The sequence below is a fragment of the Equus caballus genome, chromosome 4, assembly GCF_041296265.1.
Source record: "Equus caballus isolate H_3958 breed thoroughbred chromosome 4, TB-T2T, whole genome shotgun sequence".
NCBI lineage: Eukaryota > Metazoa > Chordata > Mammalia > Perissodactyla > Equidae > Equus > Equus caballus.
In genome coordinates this window covers 8,447,094-8,472,524 of record NC_091687.1, presented here as the reverse complement: position 1 = coordinate 8,472,524, position 25,431 = coordinate 8,447,094, and the positions used below count along the sequence as shown (strand labels likewise).

The 25,431-nt window shown below is 37.2% G+C and overlaps 1 protein-coding gene across 3 annotated transcripts in view; it reads right to left on the bottom strand.

Annotated features, from left to right (window-relative positions):
- NME8 (NME/NM23 family member 8) overlaps nt 1-25,431 on the bottom strand; it is a 47,040-nt gene that overhangs the window by 12,666 nt on the left and 8,943 nt on the right. For all 3 annotated transcript variants that reach the window (XM_070264331.1, XM_070264329.1, XM_070264330.1), the window contains exons 7-13: nt 23,969-24,035; nt 23,043-23,116; nt 20,723-20,815; nt 19,401-19,582; nt 12,023-12,198; nt 1,855-1,999; nt 1,086-1,193 (exon numbers count right to left, since the gene is read on the bottom strand). In XM_070264331.1, the coding sequence (XP_070120432.1) occupies nt 1,086-1,193; nt 1,855-1,999; nt 12,023-12,198; nt 19,401-19,582; nt 20,723-20,815; nt 23,043-23,116; nt 23,969-24,035 (845 nt within the window). The remainder of the gene's footprint in view (nt 1-1,085; nt 1,194-1,854; nt 2,000-12,022; nt 12,199-19,400; nt 19,583-20,722; nt 20,816-23,042; nt 23,117-23,968; nt 24,036-25,431) is intronic.

The following is a 25,431-nucleotide window of genomic DNA, read 5'->3' as shown; positions in this document are numbered from 1 at the left end:
TGTGCTACCTCCACACTTGGAACCACCACTTCTGAAACAGTGTGCCTACAAGCATAGGCCTGTGTTGATAGGAATTCCTCCCTCTGACGCCATGCATTGCATTCTATGCTGCATTTCAGTAAGAAGTTGCATGGCACTCTGCTCACACCACTTACACAGTATCCAACCCATATATCCTTTAAGGTAATCGTCTGGCACAGGAGCAAAGACATAAGTGAATAGGGCTAAATCAGGGGTAAAATGTATCCATTCAGGACAAGCCAGATTCCAGATATCCTACACAAAATAAAACATTTCAGTTTTCATATAAGTGATGTTTCATAAGTGCTGTTATTTATTGTGTCAACATGTCTGCTGAGTTTTCTGTGCCTGGTAAAGCATCTGTATTCTTGCTCACGTGCAGGGAGGGCCTTTCTTCCCCTGAATTGAATCCTACCCTGAAATCAGCACAAAGATTTAAGTGAATTGCAATTCAGTTTGTTTCCATCGGCTACATGCCAAGGATGGAGATGCATGAGATACTACCTCTGTCTTCCAGGTGATACCAAGCCAACGGGTAAGACCAAAAAATATTTAAACAGTGCACCCTATGGGCCAGGTAACATGCCAGGTGTTGAGTTGATTACAAAGTCTAGCTGATTTCTAAGATTCATCAGGAAATTAAGCAAATGTTCCCACCAAATTGTAGACTACATATTAAGGTAGTCATCATTGTCTTGAAACTCTTATGATTAACTAAAGAATCTGCAGCTGCCACCATACCCTTCTCAAAGGAATTTCTCTTAAATAGTGGATAAGGTGGATATTTTTGCCAAGAGATACCCTTTGGCTGGTTATCCACCACTATCTGTTACTTCCCAGCCCCAAACCAAGCATCCCACAAACTTCTCTTGCAAAGCCTTGGCCGTATTCAGGCTGGCGTTGGGCTGGGCCCTCCAGTAATGAGTGGTCCATGCCTCACTCAGGAACAGCAGCTTTCCTCAGATGCTCCCTTGGACGAGAGCTGTAGTTCCTGGACTCCACATCCAAAAAGAAATTAAAATGGCTCCCATGAAAAATTTGGGGACCCATGACATGAAGCCTACCTCTCTGGAAGATTTTTTTTGGCTTCTTCAACAGTGCTTGGTCCAATTAACTCTTTCCAGTGTTGTAAACCATTGTCTCTTAATAAAACAAGGGCTAGAGATGGACCACTGTTAGAAAATAAAAAGCAAAGTTAATAAAAGTATGGCTCAGTAGCGTATTATATATAGGTAATACAAGGGTGTTTGTTAAATAGACTATAAAAGTCAAAATAATCTTTTTATCAAGGGTCTTAAATTAATTTCCAGTGTACTCTCAAGAGCATATCTATAAAAGGATGAAAGCAGAGAAAGGAAGGGAAGAGAGGGACCTTGGTTCTGATAAAGTTGTTCCTGTATTGTTCCCATGCTCCTGCTGATCTATATAGCTTTCCTGGATTTCTGTCCCAGCTGCTATTTCACAGAAATCTGACAGATTTCTAGCATCTCATGTCTCTCCTAGGACTAGTGATCTTTAGGATTACCAAAGCCCTTGAGAGTCAGATAGTTCTCTGCTTGGACTTGATGTTACACCCAGGATTTCTCGCATTCAACTCAACTGGACTCCAGAAACTTCACCTTCTCGTTGCTCTAATAACATTCTAGGAGAACTCGAGAAGATGGACAGTTGCGCAGAGAATCATGATGAGAATGTGACTGGCAAAGAAGTAGACCTGGCACAGGTCTACAGAATTGAGAGCTGTGGCAACTTGAACAGGGCAGGGTTGAGAGAAGATTTAAATGATTCAAAAATAAATCAGATTGTGCTTTCTAAACCTGAAATCTACTTTACCTGGTCATGTTTTCTATAAGACTTCCAAAATAAACTTCATTTTCATATTTCTTGCACAGTGTTTGTGCTTCTACTTCCGATAATACTATTTGTCTTTGCATAAGTATTTTAAAGCCTTCATCTTGAATAATATCCAAAACATCCTCTAAATTAAAAGGCACATAATAAGTTTTAGTTATATTGGTTATATTCAGAATGTATTATCATGAGGACACACAACGCATTTCATCCTCGTATGAAATTTAAAAGTTTGCAAAAATAGCTTATTAGATTTTAATTTAAGGTGAACGATATTCTTATATCAAATTATGATATTTCCGATTTTTCATCACATAGGAATCATATACACACACACACAGAGGTATATCATTAGTAAACATTTTCTTCAGGTGTTTGTGTGTACAGGCATGTGTGTGTACAGGTTTGTGTGTTCAGACATGTGTACTGTGTGTACAGTAACCAAAATAACCAACCAACACAATCATCCAAGCATTTGTAAATAATTTTTATATTCAAGAGTCTTCATTTTATTTACTCCACTGGGGGAGATACGAGTTTATTGGATACCCAAAAGTATTTCTCAACATCCTTCTCTCCTGCCTACTTCTGACTGTAAAAACCTAGAAAATGCAATACTCGCTTCTCTACCCTTCCCTCTGGATAGTGTGGCAACATGGCCCAGATATGGCCAATCATATACAAAGGACGTATACTGGGAATGCTTCTGAGAGAAGCAGCCAGGGAGAACCTCTCTACCACCTTCTGCTTCCTGTTTTGGACATTTGAGGGACATGATGCTTGGAGCTGTGAGGTCATCTTGCAACAAAGAGGGTAAAATCAAAAGCACAAATTCTGACTCAGCTCGGACAGCACTAAGCCCCTGATCAAGGCCAAAAATGCATCCTTACTGATATATTACCTCTCCCTTTGTGGGCATGAAATGAAGTTAATAAAATAGAACTAAGCAATCAGTTGTCAGGAAAGAGTAAAACAAACAATGAATCATACACACTAATATAATTTAAGCAATAATTTGCTTCAGAACTATCTCACAGACAAGAGAAAGAAAAAAATAGAATATTTATACAGTTCTTGAAATTTAAAAAGGTGGAATTCTTAGAGGAGACAAATTATTTTTTTAATTTTTGTATTACTAAATTAAAAAAATATTTATCATATGAGAGTCCCTAATGGCAACAGTTTAAAAAGTGACCACAAATCCTCAAACAATTTGCATATAGGATGGCTTCTTGTAATGACTCATGAGAAAAGTTGAGGAAAAATATTCAGGGAAGTAAATCTCCATAAAGGTAAAGAAACTAGCCTTAATGGCAGAGTGGGTGGACTGATGTCCTCAAGAATGCTCTCCTTAGCTTGCACTCTGTTTGGTGATCACAAGAATTATAATCCAGGCACATAAAGGGTCCTTGGTATCTAACTATTAAATTGAAAGAGCACTGGGGAGTACCATTATTCACAAGATGGTAATGAGTTTCCTTGACTTCACTACTAGAGGATTAAGTTCCACTTAATTCTGATATAGATAGATATGATAGATATAATAATGAGTATTTTATTTTGTTGCATAGTGTCCATGAGGATTTTCAGACATCATCTCAAGTATTCCAGTGATACCATTCAATGCACATATTCTGTGACAGGTATAGAGATGCAGAGAATTCCTGTTTCTAGATAAAGCATCTAGTAGCTGCATGGACATTTCTTGGAATAACCTGGTCCACAAAAATCATACTTCAAGACCAGAGCACCTTGATATCTTACTTCTCATTAATCACAGACAAATGCTGAGCAAGGTGGCTAATAATCAAAGAAACGTGTACAAATCAGTTCATTCTTATGTGTCTATGCAACCTTGAAAAAATTTGAACAAAAAGAAAGGGAAAAAATTCTATAAGTATCTAAATGAAACAAACGAAAAACTACAAAAACTGAATTATCTACAAAGGAACGAAAAACAGGCTGAAGCAGACTTTTCCTCTGCAACACAAAAGCCAAAGTCAATGAACAAAAGTCTACAGGTTTGGGGATGGAGGATTTATCAAAAAAAAATAAAAAGCAAATTATAGAGTCAGATAAGTTTTCTCTTATATATAAAGGTAATAAAAGACATTCTCAGATACAGTAGGGCTCAGAAAAGAAAATATGTACATATCTCTTTTAAAATTGTATACTTAAATATACACTCTAGATAACTGAGAAGTAAAAACAAGTAATTAAAAAGGAGTGAGAAATTAACAGAGCTAAAGACTGTGTAAAGCGTGAAAACCAGTTCAAATAAGAAAAATTCGAAATAAATACATCTGTTGTAAACCTGATTATAAACAAAATGCAAATTATAAAATATCATCAAAAGGTAAGACATGTATTGTAAAAGCAACTTAACAGCCACCATTTGTACTAAAACCTCAAACAACCTTAAGAAAAACGAAGGGCACAGAAATCAGAAGCGGGGTGGGGCTGAGGCCGGGGAAAGGATTAAAACTCTGTAAACCCAAAGCTCCATCCTCTGCAATGGAGACTTTGGGGGACATCTCCATTTTCAGGAGGGTTGTTTGCTTTGACTTTTCTTTTTCCCTCTCCGGGCCCTGCCTGAGGCAAGCCCAGCCGTGAAGTTGTCCTCTGGAGGTAGCAGAGGCCCCGAAGACATCTACAACTCTGAGAAGAAGTCCTTCCCTGTGACCAGTAAAACTGGGAAGAGGAGCCTCTGTGGCCTGAACAGTGTGGGAGAAACCCTGTTCATTTTTTCTCTCTCCCACGTTTTGCTAACCACTTCACCTGGAGGTAGTCTCAAATGCAGGAAGCACAGGGAAGCTAAAACCCTGAAATCCAGCCAGAGGACCAAGGATCAGGGCCCATGAGATAGATCCAGAGAGCGTGGGGATGGGACAGAGTGATCTCCTAAATCTGTGTTGGTTAAGTGATGGACTCATGCCGAGCTATGCATGTGCCAGGCTGATATGAGGAAACATAACAAAACCTTGAGAACAGAACTACAGTGTACACTACTGCCTAGGTCTCTGAGTGACAGCAAAGTTGTGCACAAATGAGGAAGTCCGGAATAGCATACAAAAGCTTTGAAAATAGAACTTACATTGGTGATAACCCTCAGAAAGTGGGTTGGGACATGTGGTCTGAACCTAACCTGGCTAACTGACTGCTAAAACAAACAAACAAGAAATCAACATCTTCCACAAGATTTTAACGAGATTCAGAGTCTCACAAGATAATATCAAAATGACCAGGGAGCAGAGTACAATACAAAATTATCCAACCTATAAAGAAGCAAGAAAATCTCAACAACTCTAAAGTAAAAATGCAATCAACAGACACCAACCTCCAGATGAGCTAGATGTTGAAATTCTCAGATGAATAACTCAAAGCAGCTCTTATAACTACGTTCCATGAGGTGAGGATGAACACTCTTGAAATGTTTAGAAAGATAAAAGTTCTCAGCAGAGAAATAAATTACAAAAATGAACCAAATGAAATACGTAAAACTGAAAAATATAACAACTGAAATAAGAACTGGATGGGCTGAATGCCAAAATGGAGATCACAGAAGGAAGAGTCAGTCTTAACATCAAGCTAAAACAAAAGAAATGATCCAATGAGAACTACACAAAGAAAAAAAAAACTAAAAGTGAGCAAAGCCTTAGGAAACTGTGGGACAGTATCAAAAGATCTAAGAGGTGTGTCTTTGGAATCCCAGAGAAGTGGAGAAAGAGTTAGCAAGAAGAAGAATATTTAAAGAAATAATGGTGGAAAATTCCTCCAACTTGGCGAAAGATATTAATTTATAGATTCAAGATTCCAATGAACCTGAAACGCAAAGATAAGATCAAAGAAAAGTATGCTCAGATACATAATAATAAAACTGCTGAAAACTAAACGAAAGCAGCCAGAAAAAATACATTGCAGATAAGGAACCAATGTTTTGAAAGACTATGGATTTCTCATTAGAAACCAATGAAGCCAGAAGGCAGTGGCACAACATTTTTAAAGCACTGAAGGAAAATAACTAACAACCCATAATTCTATCTTAGTAAATAGATCACTCAGGAACGAAAGTAAAGTGAAGACATTCTTAGGTTAAAGAAAACTAATAGAATTTCTTGCCAGCAGACCTGCTCTAAAAGAAATGCTCAAGTTCTTCAGGTAGGAAGAAGATGATATCAGAGGGAAACTTAGAATTTCAGAAAGGAAGAAAGGGCAATAGTAAATATCTGGGTGAATATAGTGAAATATTTTCCTTCTCTTAAGTTCTTTAAATTATTCATCACTGTTAAAAAGCAAAAGTTACAACACTGTTTGGTGGAGTATTAAATATATGTAGGTGTAATACACATGGCAACTACAGCAGACAGGGGAAAAGCACATACGTGGTTGTACAATTACTATATTGCACTTGAAGTGGTAAAATATTAACTATAAGTAGTTTTAACTTAGGTAGATATATTGAAATCCATGGAGCAACACTAAAAAACATATAAAACATACATATAGATAAAAAGTCAATACAGTCACGTGTCATTTAACGACTGATATATGTTCTGAGAAATTCATTGTTAGGTTGTTTCGTTGTTGTGTGAACATCATAGAATGTACTCACACAAACCTGGACGGTATAGCCTACTACACACCTGAACTATATGGTACTAATCTTATGGGGCCACTGTCGTATATGCAGTCTGTCATTGACTGAAACATTGTAATGAGGCGCGTGACTGTAGATAAATTGAAATGGAACACTAAAAACCTATTAAAATTTCAAAAAGGAGGCAGGAAAGAGAAAATAGGATAGACAATTCCAAAATTTATCAATAACGACATTTAATGTAAACACTAGGAATAGCAATTAAAATACAAAGATTGTCAAAATGGATTTTTTTTAAAAAGATAACAATATTCTGTGCTCACTGGAAAGAGAAACTTAAATGGAAATGATTCTGGAAAGCTAGATGCAAACTGAAGAGAAGAGAAGTGTAGCAGTCCCAGAGGAGATAAAAACAATGAAAACGAATCATGTTTTTCACCTCTTTTTCTTCTATTATGAATGAGAAGCATGAGGATCTGATTTCAAAATTATCCAGAAAGCTTTGGTCTGAGGATATGCCTTAGATGACGGAGTCGCTTGGAGATGATGCAGTGATCTAAGCCTTCTGGGCACATGAAAGAACCAAGAGGACTGCCTGAGGCAGCATCCAATAGAGGTCAGTCAGGAACCAGACACAAATGCCCTGACATCCTTATCCAACATGAATGAGGCAGCAGTCATCCACCAACTCACACTGAAGACAGGCAGTTTCAATTTTCATATACCATCTATGGATTCAATGCTTGTTCCTTCTTATTAACGGTATGTTCTTTTCTAGGGACTTTGCAGTAAGAGTGCTAGAAAATGAAGTAGCCAGAATATGTATGTTGCATAATTCAAAAATTCTTAGGAGTGCCGGAAAGGGGTGAGGAGTGGAAACATGCCAGTCACATGAAATAATCTCATGAACACAGATGGAAAAATTCTCAACAAAATATTAGTCAATCAAATCCAACAATGCACAAAAAAGTATACGCTACAACAAAGCAGGATTTATTCCAGGTAGGCAAGGCTGGTTCAACATTTGAAAGTCAATTAATATAATCTGCACATTAATAGACTACAGAAGAAAAATCATATGATCCCATCAATAGATGCAGAAAAAGAATATGACAAATCCAACAACCATTCATAACAAAAGCTCTCAGCAAACTAGGAACAGAATCCTCCTCAATTTACTAAAGAACATGCATAAAAATCCTTCAGATAATGTCATATTTAATGGAGAGAAACTAGATGCTTTGTATCTAAGACTGGAAACAAGGCAAGGATATCCCTTCTCGCCACTCCTATTCGACATCATTCTGGGAATCCTAGTTAGTGAAATAACACAAGAAAAGGAAATAAAAGGTACAGAGATTGGGAAGGAGGACATAAAGCTGTCTGTGTTCACAGATGACACAATTATGTAGAAAATCCCAAAGAAACAACAATAACAAAACTCCTGGAACTAATAAGAGACTATTACAGCAAAGTTGCAGGTTACAATTAATATACAGAAGTCAATTACTTTCCTATATACCAGAAACTAACACTAGAATTTGAAATTTTCAACAATACTATTTATATTAGCACAAAAAAATGAAACACAAGGGTAGAAATCTAAAAAATATGTACAGTATCCAAATGAAGAAAACTATAAAACTCTGATGAAAGGAATCAAAGATCTAAATAAATGGAAACATATTCATTGCCTATGGATAGGGAGACTCAATATTGTTAAGATGTTGATTCTTCTCAACTTGATCTCTAGGTCTACAGAACCCCGGTCAAAAGCCCAGCAAGTTTTTTGTGGAGATGGGTATTGACACACTGATTCTAAAGTTTATATGGGAGGCAAAAGATCCAGAATAGCCAATGCAATATTGAAGAACAATGCTAGAGAGCTGATATTACCCTCTTCAAAACTTACTATAAAGCTACAGCAATCAAGACTGTGTGGAACTGATGAGAGAACAGACACATCAGATCAATGGAACAGAATAGAGAACCCAGAAAAAGACACACAAATATAGTCACCTCATCTGTGACAAATAAGCAAAGGCAATACAGGACAGCAATGATAGTCTTTCCAACAAATGATGCTGGCACATCCACATGCAAAAAAATTAATCTAGACATAGACTTTACACCTTTCACAAAAATTGACTCAAATGGCTTACACAGTTGAATGTAAAATACAAAACTATAAACTTCCTAGAATATAACAAAGGAGGAAATCTAGGTGACTTTGGGTTTTGGCAATGATTTTTTGGATACGTAGTAAAAGAAAAAAAGAAAAATATTGATAAGTTGAACTGTATTAAAAATAAATTTTTTTGTGAAAGTTTAAAAAACTATTGAGATAAAAACCTGGAAAATATTTACAAACACAGAGCCAAAAACCACAAAGCCAAAAACCTGGAAAAATATCTGCAAACCACATATATATAAAGGATTCATATTCAAAATGTACAAAAGACTGTTATAAGTCAAGAATAAGTGAACAACCAATTAAGAAATGGGCAAAAGATCTGAAGAGACACCTCATCACAGAATATAGAGATGGAAAATTAGCACATGAAAAGATGCTCAGCATCATATGTCATTTTTATTACTGCTGCAGAGTCCATTCCAATGCCTAGTGACACTGTGTACAGCAGAGTGGAACGCTGCCGTCTTTTCACGCCATCCTCTCACCTGCTGGTGCTATATCAGACAATGCTCCGCCGCTATTCATAGGGTGTTCGTGGCCACATTTTTTCAGAAGTGAGTGACCAGGTCTTTCTTCCTAGTCTGTCTAGTCTGGAAGCTCTGCTGAAGACTGTCCACCGTGGGTGACCCTGCTGGTATTTGAAATACTAGTGGCATAGCTTTCAGCATCACAGCGACACGCAGTCACCACAGGATGATAACTGACAGACAGGTTGTGTGGTTCTCTGACTGGGAAATGAACCCTGGCTATGGAGGTGAGAGCATTGAATCTTAACCACTAGATCACTAGGGCTGGCTATGTCATTAGGAAATTGTAAACTAAGACAAGAATGAGATGCCATTATATACCTATTAGAATAGAAAAAAATCTAAAATACCAAATGTTGGCAAGGATGTAGAGCAAGAGGAGCTCTCATTCACTGCTGTTGAGAATGGAAAATGGTACAACCACTTTGGAAGGTATTTTGGCAGTTTCTTACAAAGCTAAACATTGTTTAACCATATGATCCAGTAATCACATGGTATTTACTCAAATGAGTTGAAAACTTATGTCCACACATACACAAAATTGCACATGAATGCCTATAGCAGCCTTACTCATAATAGCCCCAAACTGGAAGCAACCAAGATATACTTTAAGAGGCAACCGGATAAGCTTTGGTATATCCATGCAATAGAATATTATTAGCAATAAAAAGAAATGAGCTACCAAGCCACAAAAACATCCATGGAGGAAGCTTAAATGTATATTATCCAGTGAAAGAAATCAGTGTGAAAGAGCTATATGCTGTATAAATCCAACTATATGACATTCTGAAAAATGAAAAACTGCAGACACAGCAAAAGGATCAGTGGTTGCCAGAGATTAGGAGGGAAGAAGAGAAAGATGAACAAATGAAGTACAAGGGATTTTTAGGTCAGTGATTTTATTTTGAACCATATGTAAAGGGGATACACGATGTTCTGCACTGGTCAAAACCCCCAGAATGTACAAAACAAAGGGTGAAACAATGTACATTATGGACTTTAGTTAATAACGTTGTATCAACACTGGTTCATTAATTATAAAAATGTATCACAATAACAAAAGATGTTCATAAGAGAAACTGCTGGGAAGCAGGCATATGGGAACTCTGTACTATCTTTCTTAATTTTTCTACAAATCTAAAACCGTTTAATTTTTCTACCTAATTTTTCCTGTAAATCTAAACTGTTCTAAAATATGAAGTCTACTCATTTAAAAAATATGCATATATTTTTTAAACTCTTTAAAGGTAAACAAAACAAAACTTTCCAAAGAAGAAAACTCTAGGACCAGATAGTTTCACTGGTCAATTCTAGTCAACATTTAAGAAAGATGTAACATCAATTCTATACTATCTCTCCCAGAAAATAGAAGAGGGGTGACTACGTTTCATCTCATTTTTTGAGGCCTGCATTACCCTGACACCAAAACCAGATCAAAACATTACAAGAAAACAACAACTATCCCTCATGAATATAGACACAAAAGTCCTTAACAAAATAGTAAAAAATAAAATCCAGCAATATGCAAAAAGGACAGTATACAACAACCAGTGTGGTTTATCTGGAGAATGCAAGGCTGGTTCAACCCTCAAAAGTCCAAGTAAGCCATATTATCAAACTCAAGAAAAAAAACTATAATCATATCAGTAGATACAGAAAAAAATACTTGAGAAAATACAATATCCATTCATGATAAAAAATTTCCCCAAACTAGGAGTAGGTGAAAATTTCCTTAATCTGATAAAAGACATATACAACTAATATTATACTTAATGGTAAAAGACTGCATGCTTTTGTTATAAGATCAGGAAGAGGGCAAATGTGTCTACTCTGGCCCTCCTATTCAACATTGTACAGGAGGTTCTAGCTAGTCCAAATCAGGCAAGCAAAAGAAATAAAAGGCATATAAATTGGAAAGGAAGAGGTAAAACTGTCTCAATTTGCAGATTATATTATTGTTTACATCAACAGTTCTCAGCAAAGAGATTTTGTCCCCTAAAATCTTGACAATGCATTTAACAACATCTGGAGATAATTTTGGTTGTCATAACTGGGAGTGAGGAGGATGCTACCAGGATCTAGTGAATAGAGGCCACGGATGTTGCTAAACATTTTACATTGGCCATGACACAGCTCCCCTCAACAAAGAATTATCTAGTCCCAAATATAATGAGGTCTGAGGTTAGAAACCCTAGTCTACATATAAATTCCCGAGGAATCTATGTCAAAGCTTCTAGGACTAAGTGAGTTCAGCAAGTCAGAGAATACAAGGTCAATATACAAATATCAATTATATTAACATACACTAGGTATAAAAAAGAATTAATAGTGTGAGTTTATGGTTTGTTCTTACTCTGCCGTATTCACTCTGCTGTGTGAATACAGGATGAAGTTCAAAATAACTAGCACCTTTCAAGTGCCAGGCACTTTATCTATGTTTTCTCATTTTAACCTTCTGAATTTTACACAGGAAAAAGTAGACTTGGTAAAATATCGTGTTCAAATCACACTGTTAATGAGGGGTTGACTCAAGCTTTGAATTAAGGCATTTCAGACATGAAAGCTTCAAATCTTTATTATATAATAAATTCCTGCCATGATAAAATCTACTCTAACAAATTCATAAAGTAGAAAGTGCTTTGTAAACTCTTTTAACTAAAAAATGTTTTATTCTTCATTGTTGAGAATTCAGTAAATTAATATTAACTAAATTTCTTACTTCAGGTGCTTTTTCTTCAATGTTAAACTTTAAAATAATATCTTGTAATGTAATATACCAGAGTTTATTCAAATCCCAGGTACAAAATACTTAAGTTGTGCTTTGTTTCTTACCTTTCCTTTGTTGAAAGAGATCTGGTCGAAGTAATGCCATTATCCTTTCTAATTTTATGCTTTTCATATTTTTAAAATTAGGGAAGAAGATATCAATAAACTTATTAACATCCGTTGTATTATCTTCAACATCACAAAAGTGAGATATATGTTGTCTTTCCAGACATTCTTGTAAGCTGTTGAAATCCAAAATATAATTTCAGATTACTATAAACTGAAGTTTAATAACCATGTCAGAAATTTGAAAGTGATAATACACTCACAAATAACTTGGAGTCTAGTAAAACAAATAAAAATTGAATTTCACAAAAAGATGAGTTGTATCTCTGTACCAATCAAAGAATATGCATTTAATTAAACTTTCTATTGAACTACTCCAAAAATCAATTACATGAAATCATCTTTTGACTTTATGAGAGGATAAAGAAAGACCAAGAGAAAATATGTTTAAAAATTTTTTTCTTTTCTCTATGTAATGCTTTCCAGATAGTTTCTATTTTTCCCTTTAATTTTGTCTTTGAATCAAGGGTTATTTAGGAGTATATTTCATATTTTCAAATAGAGAAGACATTTTGGTCATCTGTTTATTGTTTACTTCCAATGTTATTCGATGATAATCAGCAAATATGTGTGGTGAAACCTTAATTTTAAAAAATTTGTTAATGTTTTCTTTGTAAACAAAGTAAGTTCATTTGTAGAATATAAGGTTACATATATTTATATTGTATATATTATAGATTGTTTACCATATACTATTTACAGCATACATATTTTCCATTCCTATATATCCTTGCATATTTTTGTCTGTTGTGTATTGAGACCTCTCACCACAAAGGTATTTTTATCCAGTTGTCTTTATTCTTCTAATATTTTTACTTTTATGCATTTAACTGTTCTGTTGCTTGAGGCATATACTTGATTACTACATCGTCTTCATAAATGTTGCCTTTTACATCATGTCCTTCTTTATCAAGTTTAGCATTTTTAACATTCACTTCTAATACTTTATTTTTGCTGGCTATTTTTTTGCCATCCCTTTATTTTTATTTTCGTATGTTTCTTCTAAATAGAATATAAATGAGGGAATTTTTTAACACTTTTCTTCTTGAAAAAATTTAAATTGACAGAAAAGTTGCAAGACTAAGTTAATGAACTCCCATTTATACCCTTCATCTACGTTCACCAACTGTTAACATCTTGTCACATTTGTTCTCTCTCCCTCTCATCCCTCCACGTGTGTGTGTGTGTGGGTGTGTGTGGGTGTGTGTGTGGGGGGGGGTGGGTGTGTGTGGGTGTGTGTGGGGGGGTGTGTGTGGGGGTGGGTGGGTGGGTGTGTGGGTGGGTGTGTGTGGGTGTGGGTGTGTGTTTTAGTGAACTATTTGAGAGTAAGCTGCAGATATTTTAACCATTCACGTTCCTGAATACTTCAGGAAATTTTAAATTGATATAAAACTGTTATCTCATAAATAGTCCATATTGAAATTTCACCAATTTTCTAATACTGTCCTGTCTACAGTAATTTTTTCTCAATCCCGGATCACACATTGCATGTGGTTGTCCTACCTCTGCAGACTTCTTTAATTTCTAGAAGGGTCTCAGCTTTTTTGTCTTCCATGGTATTGATATTTTGAAGAGTCCAGGCCAGCTGTTTCGTAAATGGTTCCTCGTTTTGGATGGTTTCAAGCTAGTGGATGGCCCAGTTGTTTCCTACAACATCCTGGGCGTGATTCTCTGGCAGGAATACCACAGAAGTGGCGCTGTATCTTTCTTAGTACATCAGATTGCGGCATACGCGATGTCAATTTTTCTCATTATTAGAGATATTAATGTGGTTAAAATGGTATCCCTCATTTTTCTCCACTGAAAAGCCACAATTTCCACTTCATAAATAATAAGAAATCTGTGAAGACCCTATTTGAAACTGTATATATTTTTCACACAATGGTTTTACCACCCATCGATGATTCTTGCCTGCATCAATTATTACTACAGTGGTTTTTAATTTAGTTCTTTTTTTTCCACCTTAGCCTGGTAAGCTCTGTATTTAATGGGATAATTAATCTTTTGATATTTAGTATAATAACCATATATTTGACTATATTCCTTCCATCTTACTTTATATTTACCATTTATTTTAAACTGAAGTCTTTTCTTTCCCTTATTTTGCAGATCTGAGCAAGCTGCTGTTCATTCCAGTTTTTCCCCTTGTCAGCATGGAGGTCTACCTCACTCATCCACTAATGTTAATGTTTTACCATCTTTTACCTGCTTCCGTAATCAAACAGATAGGTTCCAAATATTTCTTGCATTCTGGCACACTATTTCCCAGCTTTAACATTCCATTCGTGCCCCCTTCCACAAATTCAAATGAGAACCTTAAAATACTGTGTTACCTTCTTCATCTCATCTTTCCTGTCTCCTGTCTGAGACTTTTGAACCATTTTGCCACACGTGCTCAGCGACTCCTAGGTTTTGTTGAGATAATTCAGAATCTATCAGCATTGTCTTCTATTTCAAGAGTCCTTCATTAGCTATTATATTGTATAACCCAGAACTGTGTAATGTGTATATATGCGTGTGTGTGTATTTATAAATTCCAAGGCTCATAGCTAACAACTGTTTCCCTTCTCTTTTATCCCCCATGTTGAGGTGTCTCTTTTCATTTTTTGTTTGGTCTAGTCTTTCCTCAAATATTTCCCATAGAAGGGGTATATAGGTGATACGTTCCTAAGCACGTCCTTGAACATCCTCCTTTGCTCCACCGGTAAATGATATCCTGGCTTCGTGAAGAATGCAGGGCTTGTAGTCATTTTCTCTCAGTAGGATGATGACGAGTCCTGTGCCAATCAGAGATATTTTCCCTTGTAAGCAACTTGCTCTCAGGTGCTGCAGATGTGGAGTCGGTGGAAGGGGCCTACCAAAAGTTTAAATTACTAGGGGGTGCACTGTTGCTAGAGAAATTTTAAACTGATACTAAAGCCAACTAAGTCAGGCTGCTTCTTATCATCACTATGCACCAGCAATTCTAAATAATGTTAGTGATAAAAGACTCCTCCTCAAAAAAAAATTTTGTTCATCTAAATTCTAAACAATTCCTGTGGTCAGTGTTGAATTTTAATAATATATATGTAAGCTTCAAGTTAGCACATTTTTATTACTTATCTTTAATAAACAATGTACTCTACATAGAAGAATGAATCCTAAAATAACAAAGCTATTGGCAGTATTGCAAATTCTTGAATTTATTGTGAAAGAGGAGTTTCATGCACCTTTGTGTATTAAACATGGATATACAGTGAAGATCAGTTTGAGAATGTCATTGAAAAATCTTCAAAAACTGAAGCTTACAAACAAACACCCTACTTCATTCCCGTGATGGACTCATAGATACAGGTAAGCATGTTTTTTCCTTTGTTTAAAGATATGTTTAAATATTATTAACCTGTTACTTGTTTCACTTTTGGTATTATAATGTTTATTTTTATTTTTTGCTTACATGTTCATATACAAAATTCCATAAAAGACAATTTTCGCTATGTTTCTTTCCTGGCCGTTATTACTTGTCTCACTCAATAATTAGTATTTACAATAATACTGTCATATAGAGGAGAGGGGTGTTAAGAAAATTATCTGCTCTGGGTTTCAAATATATTAAATACACCACTGCCTATTCTTCCTGTCTGGAGACGGTGCACAGTGTTTTTCACAGGATATTCCTGTATCCGTGTTTTTTAGCATCAGTCAAGGCTGGACCACGGCAAGCACTTTCAATTGGCAGATACACGTGCTTCTTCATTCCAGGGAATTTTTTTCCCTATTCTTTGTTGACTTACGGGTTATCCATCTGCTCTTTCTTCTCTGTATGGAATTTCTCTTATTAGCACATTGGTCTCCCCAGTATATTCTCCAGATCGCTTATATCTGCTCTCATGATGTCGGTCTCATTTTTTCCTGTTCTTTGAGCTATTTCTTACATCTGATTTTCACATCATTAATTCAAGTCTCAAATGACCATCACATCCTATAATTCTCCAGTGAATTGATACTTCAAATTACAGTTTTTATAATTCAAATTTGAAATTCCTTTTCTTATGTGAATGTAGCACTTGGATCTCAAGTATTATTATTAATTATTATTATTATTATTACTAACATTTTATTTAAGGACTTCTCTGTCTCTAGCAGTTCTTTTTCACTGAGCTTGTGTTTTGATTATTTTTTTTTAAAGATTTTATTTTTTTCCTCTTTCTCCCCAAAGCCCCCTGGTACATAGTTGTATGTCCTTCGTTGTGGGTCCTTCTAGTTGTGGCATGTGGGACGCTGCCTCAGTGTGGTTTGATGAGCAGTGCCATGTCCGCGCCCAGGATTCGAACCAACGAAACACTGGGCCGCCTGCAGCGGAGTGCGCGAACTTAACCACTCGGCCATGGGGCCAGCCCCGCTTGTGTTTTGATTTTTGAGTAGATCTTCCCTTTTGTGGCTACGAGTTTCCCTTAGGTGGGTAGTCATTTTTCTTCATTGGCTCATTGGGGCTTATGTCTGGTTTTTGGTGGGTTAAGTGTTGGAAACACTGTAGCTGGAAGGCAAAGTGGCCTCTAGGCTACAAGCCTGAGCTGCAGAAGCCAGCAGGCTGTCATTCCCCTGCAGGAACAATTGGACGAAGCCCTCAGTAAAGTGGACTTCACGGGCAAGGCAGTCAGTAATCCTGCTCAGCTCCATCTTGACTTCCAGGAGTCAGGCAGGGCCAGTGAAGTCATGTCAACTTTGCCCTTGGGAATCATAAGTCCACATTTGTCCTTCCCAAGTTCAGCTCCAGGTTGTCTCCAGGCTCTTGCCTCCTTTCTCAGTAGAGAAAGCACCACCCCACCCTCCCTTTCTCTTTAGTTGGGGACCTAAACAGAGCTCCAGGCCTCACCTATGGCCAGCTGCTTACCAGTGCAGTTTCCTTTTGATGCAGGAGGGGCAAGAAAGGTCTGGCGATGGGAGCAGAGAGCCAAGGTATAGAATTCAGACTGCTCTGATCCCAGAAACATATTTTAAAGATGATTTTTAGGAGTTGTATTGTATCCATTATCTTTAATTTAAATGAGAATTTCATAAAAGAGAAAACTAGCTCTCTATAGCTACGACATATATAGGGATAAATAGGTGGCCAAGAATAAAACAGACACTTTCTACAGATAGAGAAATACAATACATTATAGGAGGTAGGAACTGTCATCCTCACTCAGTCATAAAGATTTGAAGCTGAAAAAAACTTTAGAGATCACCTAATCTTTCCCCATCTTTGTATCCCCAGTACCGGCACATAGAAGGACCTTAATAAATATTACATGAATGAAAGGATGCATGACAAAATGAATAAATGAATGAGCGAAGACTCTGCCAGTAACTACTGATATGACTCTGGGCTATGTAGCTAACCGATCCACACCTCCCTCTTCCGCACGATGACTACACAATGTCAAACGACACTGTCCTTTGAGTTCTTAACACACAGGTTGATTAAGGAGACAGACACGTAAACAGATAATATAAATAATGTGATAAAAGGCCATCATGAAGGAATCTGGGATCTGGATGAAAAACGTGGGTGCCTGTGTCCTGTTTTCCTGGTTCACCCTCCCTTCTCCCAGCCACTGGATCAAACGGGACATCGTTGGCATGGAGAAATTTTTCCCATGCTATGTGGGTTCACAGACTGTGAGCGTTTTTCTCTGTAGGGATAATCAAGCTGACAAAGACCAGGGCTCTGCTGTCCTACATGTGCTCATGTTCATGGAAGGGGCCACCTATCACTGCCAGTCTAATTGCCCTGCTTTTAACTTCCCTTCTGCCTCACCCCCATCCCCCACCACCGAGAGAGGAAGGTGAGGAGGCTTTGAGGTGGGGGCGGGGTGGCAAAAAAAGTAAAAGTGAACAAATGTCTAAATTATTCGTGAGAGTTTTTGTCCTTGATCCTTTAGGTTCTGGATCTACTTAAAAGATGGCAGGTGGGGGGTGCCCAGCACCTGTTTGGCCTGCCTCCAGAACGAGAACTGTGAAAACGATCCCCAGACAAACACGCTCCCCACTCCATGCTGCCTGCTTGCGGCCATTGCTTGGGAGAAACATGGGCCAAAGGCAAATGGAATCACTAAGTTTAATAGAAAATACTGCAGACTTTGCCAACATTAATACATCACACTCTGCCCCCACCCCGCCAACTGCCTCAATTGGTCACCTTATTCTGTCGGTATTGAACAACTGGAGACAAGTAGCTTCTCAAAGTTGGATGCAATGGAGACGTACCTGAACACTACAGTGGAACACTGACTTCTCTTATTCCAGGTGCATTAATGAGTGTTTCATACAACGCTTTTTTTTTTAATGGCTCAAAAACTCTGGTATGAAATCTGATATCTTTTTGAGCCCAATACTGCCCATCTAAACCTTCCCTCTGCCCACTGATTATCATTTCCCTTAAAATTCTGACAGTGACTACTACTGTTTATAAAGCCCTTTGTCAGCAGTTGATTTACCTTATGAATCCCTCTGTCCCACTCAAAACTTGGAATTAATGATATTAGGGTCTCCTTGCTACCTAAAATGTATGACATCACTAGGAACCAGCAGATGTCGCTACTCACGAAAAGCCATTACAATTCATTAATGAGACAACAAGGAAAGTTCTGGAGATTCCCAGACAGAAAATGCAATGGAGACGGGCTGCCTGGCACGAAGAGACACACACCGTGAAGCCTCAAGACTCAGCTACTCTCAACAGGTTCCTGCTCACCCACCTTCTTTCAGGCACAGCTCTGCCAGCTCCTGTGTTAAACTCTGGATTTTCTGAGTCTTCAGAGGAATAAAAGGCACAAATGGCAGTGCATAAAACTGACATTCTGCAAATTACTTATGTTCCTTTTCAAATATTTTAAAACCCATTAACAAAAATATACAACTATTTAGTTCTCAGCAATTTACAATCACTAACTGCCTTAAGAAGAATGGCAGAGTACCCACGATGTCTTTAGGACACAGGGAAGGTGAAAGTGGAATGTGGGGAAATGGGAGAGAAGATGGGGTTGGGAGGGATTACGTGGGTCTCTACCTACCCCTGGAGCCCCAGGCCATGAGGCCAGACTGGTGTGCCCACCTTTAGAAAGACAAGCAGGGAAAAGTCCTCCCTTTGTAATCCCCTTGACATAAACTTTCAGGGCAATCCCAGCTTTGTTGAATATACAGTATTTGAGCTTCAACATAAAATGTGTGGCTTCAGCATAAAAGTGTTTGTCTTTAGATTTTGAGATATTTGGACCTTAGTGTTATTATCGGGTCCTACACTTCATTACCTACTAACACATTGTCAGTGGTACATTTTCTGGTCTCAAGCTACCTCTCCCATTTTGTCTTCATCGCCGTGGCTGTCTCCTCTTGATCTTCAGATGGTTCTTTGGGTTCAGTCTCAGGATTAGCTTCAGTTTCTTCCCAGGGAGGCTGTCGTTCATTTCCTGGAGCTATAACTAGAATATAGCTTAGGCCGCTTGTCATAAAACGGACAAAATCTTCAAATTCAGGCTAAAAAATAAAATGATAAACCATTTACTTTTGGCTCCTGAAATGCATAGACCAAAATGGCGGCCACTACCCAAGCCAAGTGACATCTTCCCTTCCATGATCACAGGCAAGGGAATGTTATTCTTACAAACCTCTTGCTATAAACAAATCTTTGAAGGATAGACGTTCACCGCTAGCAGGGATTGATCTTAAAGAGAGTCTAATAACTGTTCTCAAACTTTAGGATGCTTCCAAATCATCTGGTGGGCTTGTTAAAATACAGATTTCTGGAGTCCAATCCCAGAGGTTATGATTCAGCAGGTTTAGGGTGGGGCCTAGGAATTGGATTTTCTCAAAGATTCCCAGGAGATGCTGATGCAGCTGGTCCAACCCTTTCCTTTTACAAGTGCGGAAGTTGGGGTCAAGAGAGATGGTTTGAGTGGCACAGCTGGTTTTACAAAGTACTGTCCAATAGAACTTTCTGTGACAATAAACCTGTTCTCCTGCGTTCTCCAATACAAGTAGCCACGTGCAGCTATTGAGCACTTGAAATGTGGCTAATGCAACTAAGACTCTAGATTTTTCATTTTATTTAATTTTAATGAACTTAAATTCAAATGGCCACATGTATCTAATGCCTACCACATTGGACAGAGCATTTCTAGAAGCTAAGTCTCCTGACCCAAAAGCCAGAGTACTTTCCAATACACGGCATTGCCTGTATTATATTTCCTCAAGCAAAAGAGAATTTAAAATATGTCTTGAGAGAAAAGCCTTTAGGTAAAAAAGAATAAAGCTTGACTGTGAAGTTAATGACAAGGAGCATTAACCTGGGATAAAAAGCTATGGGAAAGGCCTGGATATTCACACTTCCGGCGGGCTGATCAAGGAGTCTTAGAGGACACAGCATAACAAGGTGTTCACTCCAACGAAACACAGTAGACCACCCACTTTTGCTCAGCTGCCAAATTTGTTCCAGAGATTTCTCCATAGTGGCCGTCTTTGGTATTTCCATGATATAGAAACCAATAGGGACATTCGGAGCTCATTTGGTTGGTTAGGCTTATTCACTTGCTTTTCTTTAATGAGGATCTAAAACTTATAGGAATCCACCATATTTGGGAACACAGTGTTGTTGTTGTTGTTTTTTTAACTTCTTACCTCGTCTGCTATTCGACTGTAGAAGTCCCTTACTTGTTCCTCCGTGAGCACTCTCTTATCCTCTGCTTCTATGACAAATCCTGCCTTGATAATCTTCAATTAGACAGTAAAGTTAGATCCAGACGTGTCATGGGACCACATGTAAAACAAGTCAAGGACATTCGTTTCCTGGGCTTAACAAACCACTCAGATTTGAACATGTATCATGTAAAGACCTCAGCATGATCCATAGGGCACTAGGTTTGAAGAAGCTCAAAAATATATAAATAAAGAATGCCTTTTCACATCCCCTGGTAGTTAAGTTTTCAAGGCCTCAACCAGAGACTCCGCAATATTTCTATTATTTAAGTGAATTGCCTCAAAATGTGAAAAAACTAACCAAATTCCAGGGAAAGATATAACAGTTTCTGAATCATTTGCAAAGACATAAATTTACAAGCACTTCTTAACCATCTATTTTCAAAATTGTTCTAACTTTCTTTTTTTTAAGGATTTATTTTGTTGACTATAATTCATAATCTAATATATCTTATTCTTATAGAAACAAAAATATCCAAATGATGGGGAAGGATAGGATTTAAGATTTAGCCATGCTTTACTTGTCTTAAAGAAAATTAAATTTAATGACAAATTCAGTTTGCACGTCACTCAGGTACAAAAAAATGTAACAAACAGAAGTTTTGAGATGAATATGACAAGTCTAATGAGGTACCAAACAATTAAATATAAGTGTAATCTGTGTTCAAAGCAACTCAGTAATTACATTAAACCATGCCAATCATTTGAGCTCACTTTGGAGGATCCTGGAACAGGTATGTTCTACTTCTAGTGTGAAAGCAGACACTGCACTGGTTGCCTTGGCTTCGTGGACATCACAGAGCATTACTTACATCTTAGTGACCCCTCTCCTAACTGACATTCCAACTTGAACACATTCTAAATACTCAAATCATGTCTTTGTTGTTACTTAGTGCCTGACAACAGAACGGAAAATCCAAGCAACATTTAAACTTAATAACTTCTCCTTTAGCATAGTTGAAAAGTGCAGTGTGTTCATTTTCTTTTCATTCAAAACATTCTTTGTTTTTTCTGTCCTAGTTGTTATGTAGCTGCTCACTGTGTTCCAGAGAGGTGAAGTATTTAGTAGATAGTCATAATTTACGTCTCTGAAATGTCGTTCACTATGTCAAAACTAAAAAATTCAGATGAACTGATGATTAATAGTATTCCCTCAACTAAGAAAAAAATGACATAATTTTGAAAAAGCTAGTAAACCACTCTCAAATAAGAAACAGTAAACCATTGTATGTGATATTATTTCTGAAAACTTTATAAAGGATAAGCAGTATATAGGGTACTGGGGTACAGTTGGGTGTCCCCCCTCCCAGTAAACCCACCAGAATATGGAAAAACAGAAGGTGATTTTTATAGAGTGATATTAATTAAATCAACTCATAATTGGAAGAGAGAGCATGTGTACCATGACCCGTGGACCATCTACTTTATTGTAGTTTGATCAATGATAATGCTGCTATAGCTAAAGGAAGAATACATGATGGGGATTTCATCCGGAGGTATCAACCCCTCCTCACCGAGCTCCCTATGGGATCTCCTCTAGTGCACATGCAACATTCTTTCAAATTTCAATATAATCTTCTTGTTTCAACACAAAGTCATTGTTCAGGGTCAGCAAACTACAGCCCTCAGGCACAGTCTGGCCCAGCACCTGTTTTTGGCACACAGCCAGGCCTGTTTGTTTCCATACCACCTCTTGTTGGTTTCTCCATAAGATGGCAGAACTAAGCAGTCGTGACAGAGATCACGTGCCTCATAAGCAGAAAATAGTTACAATCTGGCCCTTTCCAGGAAGAGTCTGCTATTCTTTGGATGACAATGCAATTCTCCTCCAAAAAGTTTTTTTTGGCTCTAAAGCAAAATGTTAAATACTTCCTTAAGATATCATGTATCTGGAAAGGACCTACATTTGTGACAATACACAGGGAATAAAGAAAGCTAATGTGAGCTTATGACAAGTTCGCATTGCTAATAACTAAACATGAAGAACGTGTGTCACAATCCATTATAAGAGCTAGAACTCCCATCATTTATATCAGATGCTGGTAGAGCAGTTATTTAAATAAGGATGCTTGAGTACTTCTAGCCTTTGTAAAGACAAAACGTTCAAAGCCTTTAGAGGTGCCTAGCACCAAAAGTTCTTTATGTTCTATTTTACTCTAAATGATAAGCTTGTTTCTAAGTTGACAATTAAGGGTTGTTATTTTGCAATTAATGTAAACCATTTGGGGTAAATATTACTTACTTTTTCTTTAATTTCTCTATCTTTTCTAGTAATCACAGCATCAGGTTTGATAATAGCAATGCTGCATATTTGCTCTAGGAAAAAAAATAGAAGAATTTCATTTTGGGGAAAAAAGTCTAGATAATGAGGGATTGGCAAGTAGAAATGTAAACTACTAATGTCCAGTGAATTTTTGTCCATTGATAGCTTTGTTCTTATTATGGTGTTTCAACCACCGGTTTCTACTTGGAATCAAATTGCAGTTCCTATATTTGCCTGCAGGAGAAACATTCACAACAGTTTGTAGTCAACAGGGCCTCTCTCAAAAAGAAAAATAGTAGGTGGGCTCTAGCCATTTCAATACAATTCACATGCATTAGAATCACACTCGTGATCCATCCAGCTCAGCGTCGCTGGTGAGTGGAGTTTCAACGTTAGCAGACATTACAAACTGATGGATTTACCAACTACGGATGTATCCTCATTTATCCACACATTCTTATGATGAGCTCTTAGTGCAAGAGAGCTCACTGAGCGCACTGTGTACTTCTGTTCCCTCCAGAGTATGAACACACACTCACACACCCACACAGACAATCCAGCGAAGGCAGGAAATTGTTCACTGTAAAGTAAAGGAGTGTGGCTCACCAAGGAAGAAATTATTTACACAAGTTTTTGGAAGATGATGAAGGATGAAATAAGAGGAAGCTGCTGTCCAGATCAGTTAAGGGGACAGGAGCCCCTCAGAGACCAAACGGAAGGCAGGCGGAGCAAAAGAGCTTGCTTTTTAATAGCCAAGGCTAGTATTGCACAAATCATCCTTCATCCTACCAGCCCCTTATCAGTTAGCGCTGATGTCATTACCAGCTTTCTGTTGCTCCAAGTGTTGCTGTGATGAACATCCACGTCCACAAATCCCTTGCCATTACTTTAGGAACTTTACTTACCGGCACTTTCGTAGGGTGCTTCCCCAGCCTCTTCTGTGTCTGAGTCCACAAACAAAATTTCATGATACTATGGAAGAGAAATGCACATGAGACAGTTCTATTTTTTATGATAGCTAAAAGGTTTTTAGAAATTTTGTTTCTAATAAATATTTATAATCCAAGGGACAAAAAGTAAAGTGAAAATGTGCCTGTATTTATCTAACACTACTTTTCCTAAGCTTTCCACTGAAATAAAACAAGGAATGTTTAAAACAGTTGGGATGGGGAGACTATCATAAATAATGCATATATGCTATATGGAAAATAGTTAAAGTCAAAACCCTTAAAACTTAAGAAAAGCACAAGGAATAAAATAAGAAAGAAGCAGAGATTAACACATAAGAAAGCAATAAACACACAATTATCATGTTAAAGATCAAAAGGGCATTTGATAAGTTTCAAGACGCATTCTTGACTATTACTCTTAGTAAATTTGAAACAGGAAGATACCTCCTTAACTCATAAAAAAAATGTCTTGCTCAAAACAATAGCCAATTTCCTACTACAGAGTAAAATGCTAGGAATAACAGTGAGGAGGGGTCTTAATTTCTTGAGAAGCCCTGAAAATGCTTCTGTGAGTCTGTGAACTGAATCAAAGGTTTATATATTTCCATATATACATTTTTGGGGAAGAGAATGGATAACTTCAGATTCTCAATGGAATAAAGACTCATAAATGTTTGGAATTAACTATGCAGAAAGCATTCACTCCTACTATAATCAGGAATAAGATCATTATACCGGATACAACCTTAAATTGACCTGACTTTGCATTTGCCGGACCTGTGCTGGCCAATAAGGCAGCACTAACCACATAAGGCTCTCTGAGCACTTGAAATGAGGTTAGTCCAAATTAAGATGCTCTATAAGTGAAAAGTACACAGCATATTCCAAAGATTTCATGTGAAAAAAATGAATGCTGAGTACCTTATTTTTTATATTGAGTACATCTTTAAATGGGAATCTTTTGAATATATTGGATTAAATAAAAGATGTTTTTTAAAATTAATTTCACCTTTTTCTATTCTATTGTCTTTAATATGACTAGTAGAACTTTACGAATTACGTATCTTGCTCACATGTTGGCTTGCATTTTATTACTGTTAGGGCTGTGCTAGACAAGACAATTGGATAAGAAAGCTAAATAACAGAAGTCTCCAACAATATGGAATAATATAACATAAATATAAGATATTAATAAATTTCTTATATACCCACTGTTATTAATTAAAACAGGATGACATTCTGCAGGAATAACAACAATAAAACCATAGAACAGAGAACACAGAGAGAAAGCTGGATAGAACGCAGCAATTAAGAGAATATGTTTAGGAGTCATTCTGCCTGACTTTAAATTCTGGTTTCACCACCTACTAGTTGCCTGTTTCTGGGGAAATGACTTAATGTTTTTAAGCTTTATCTTA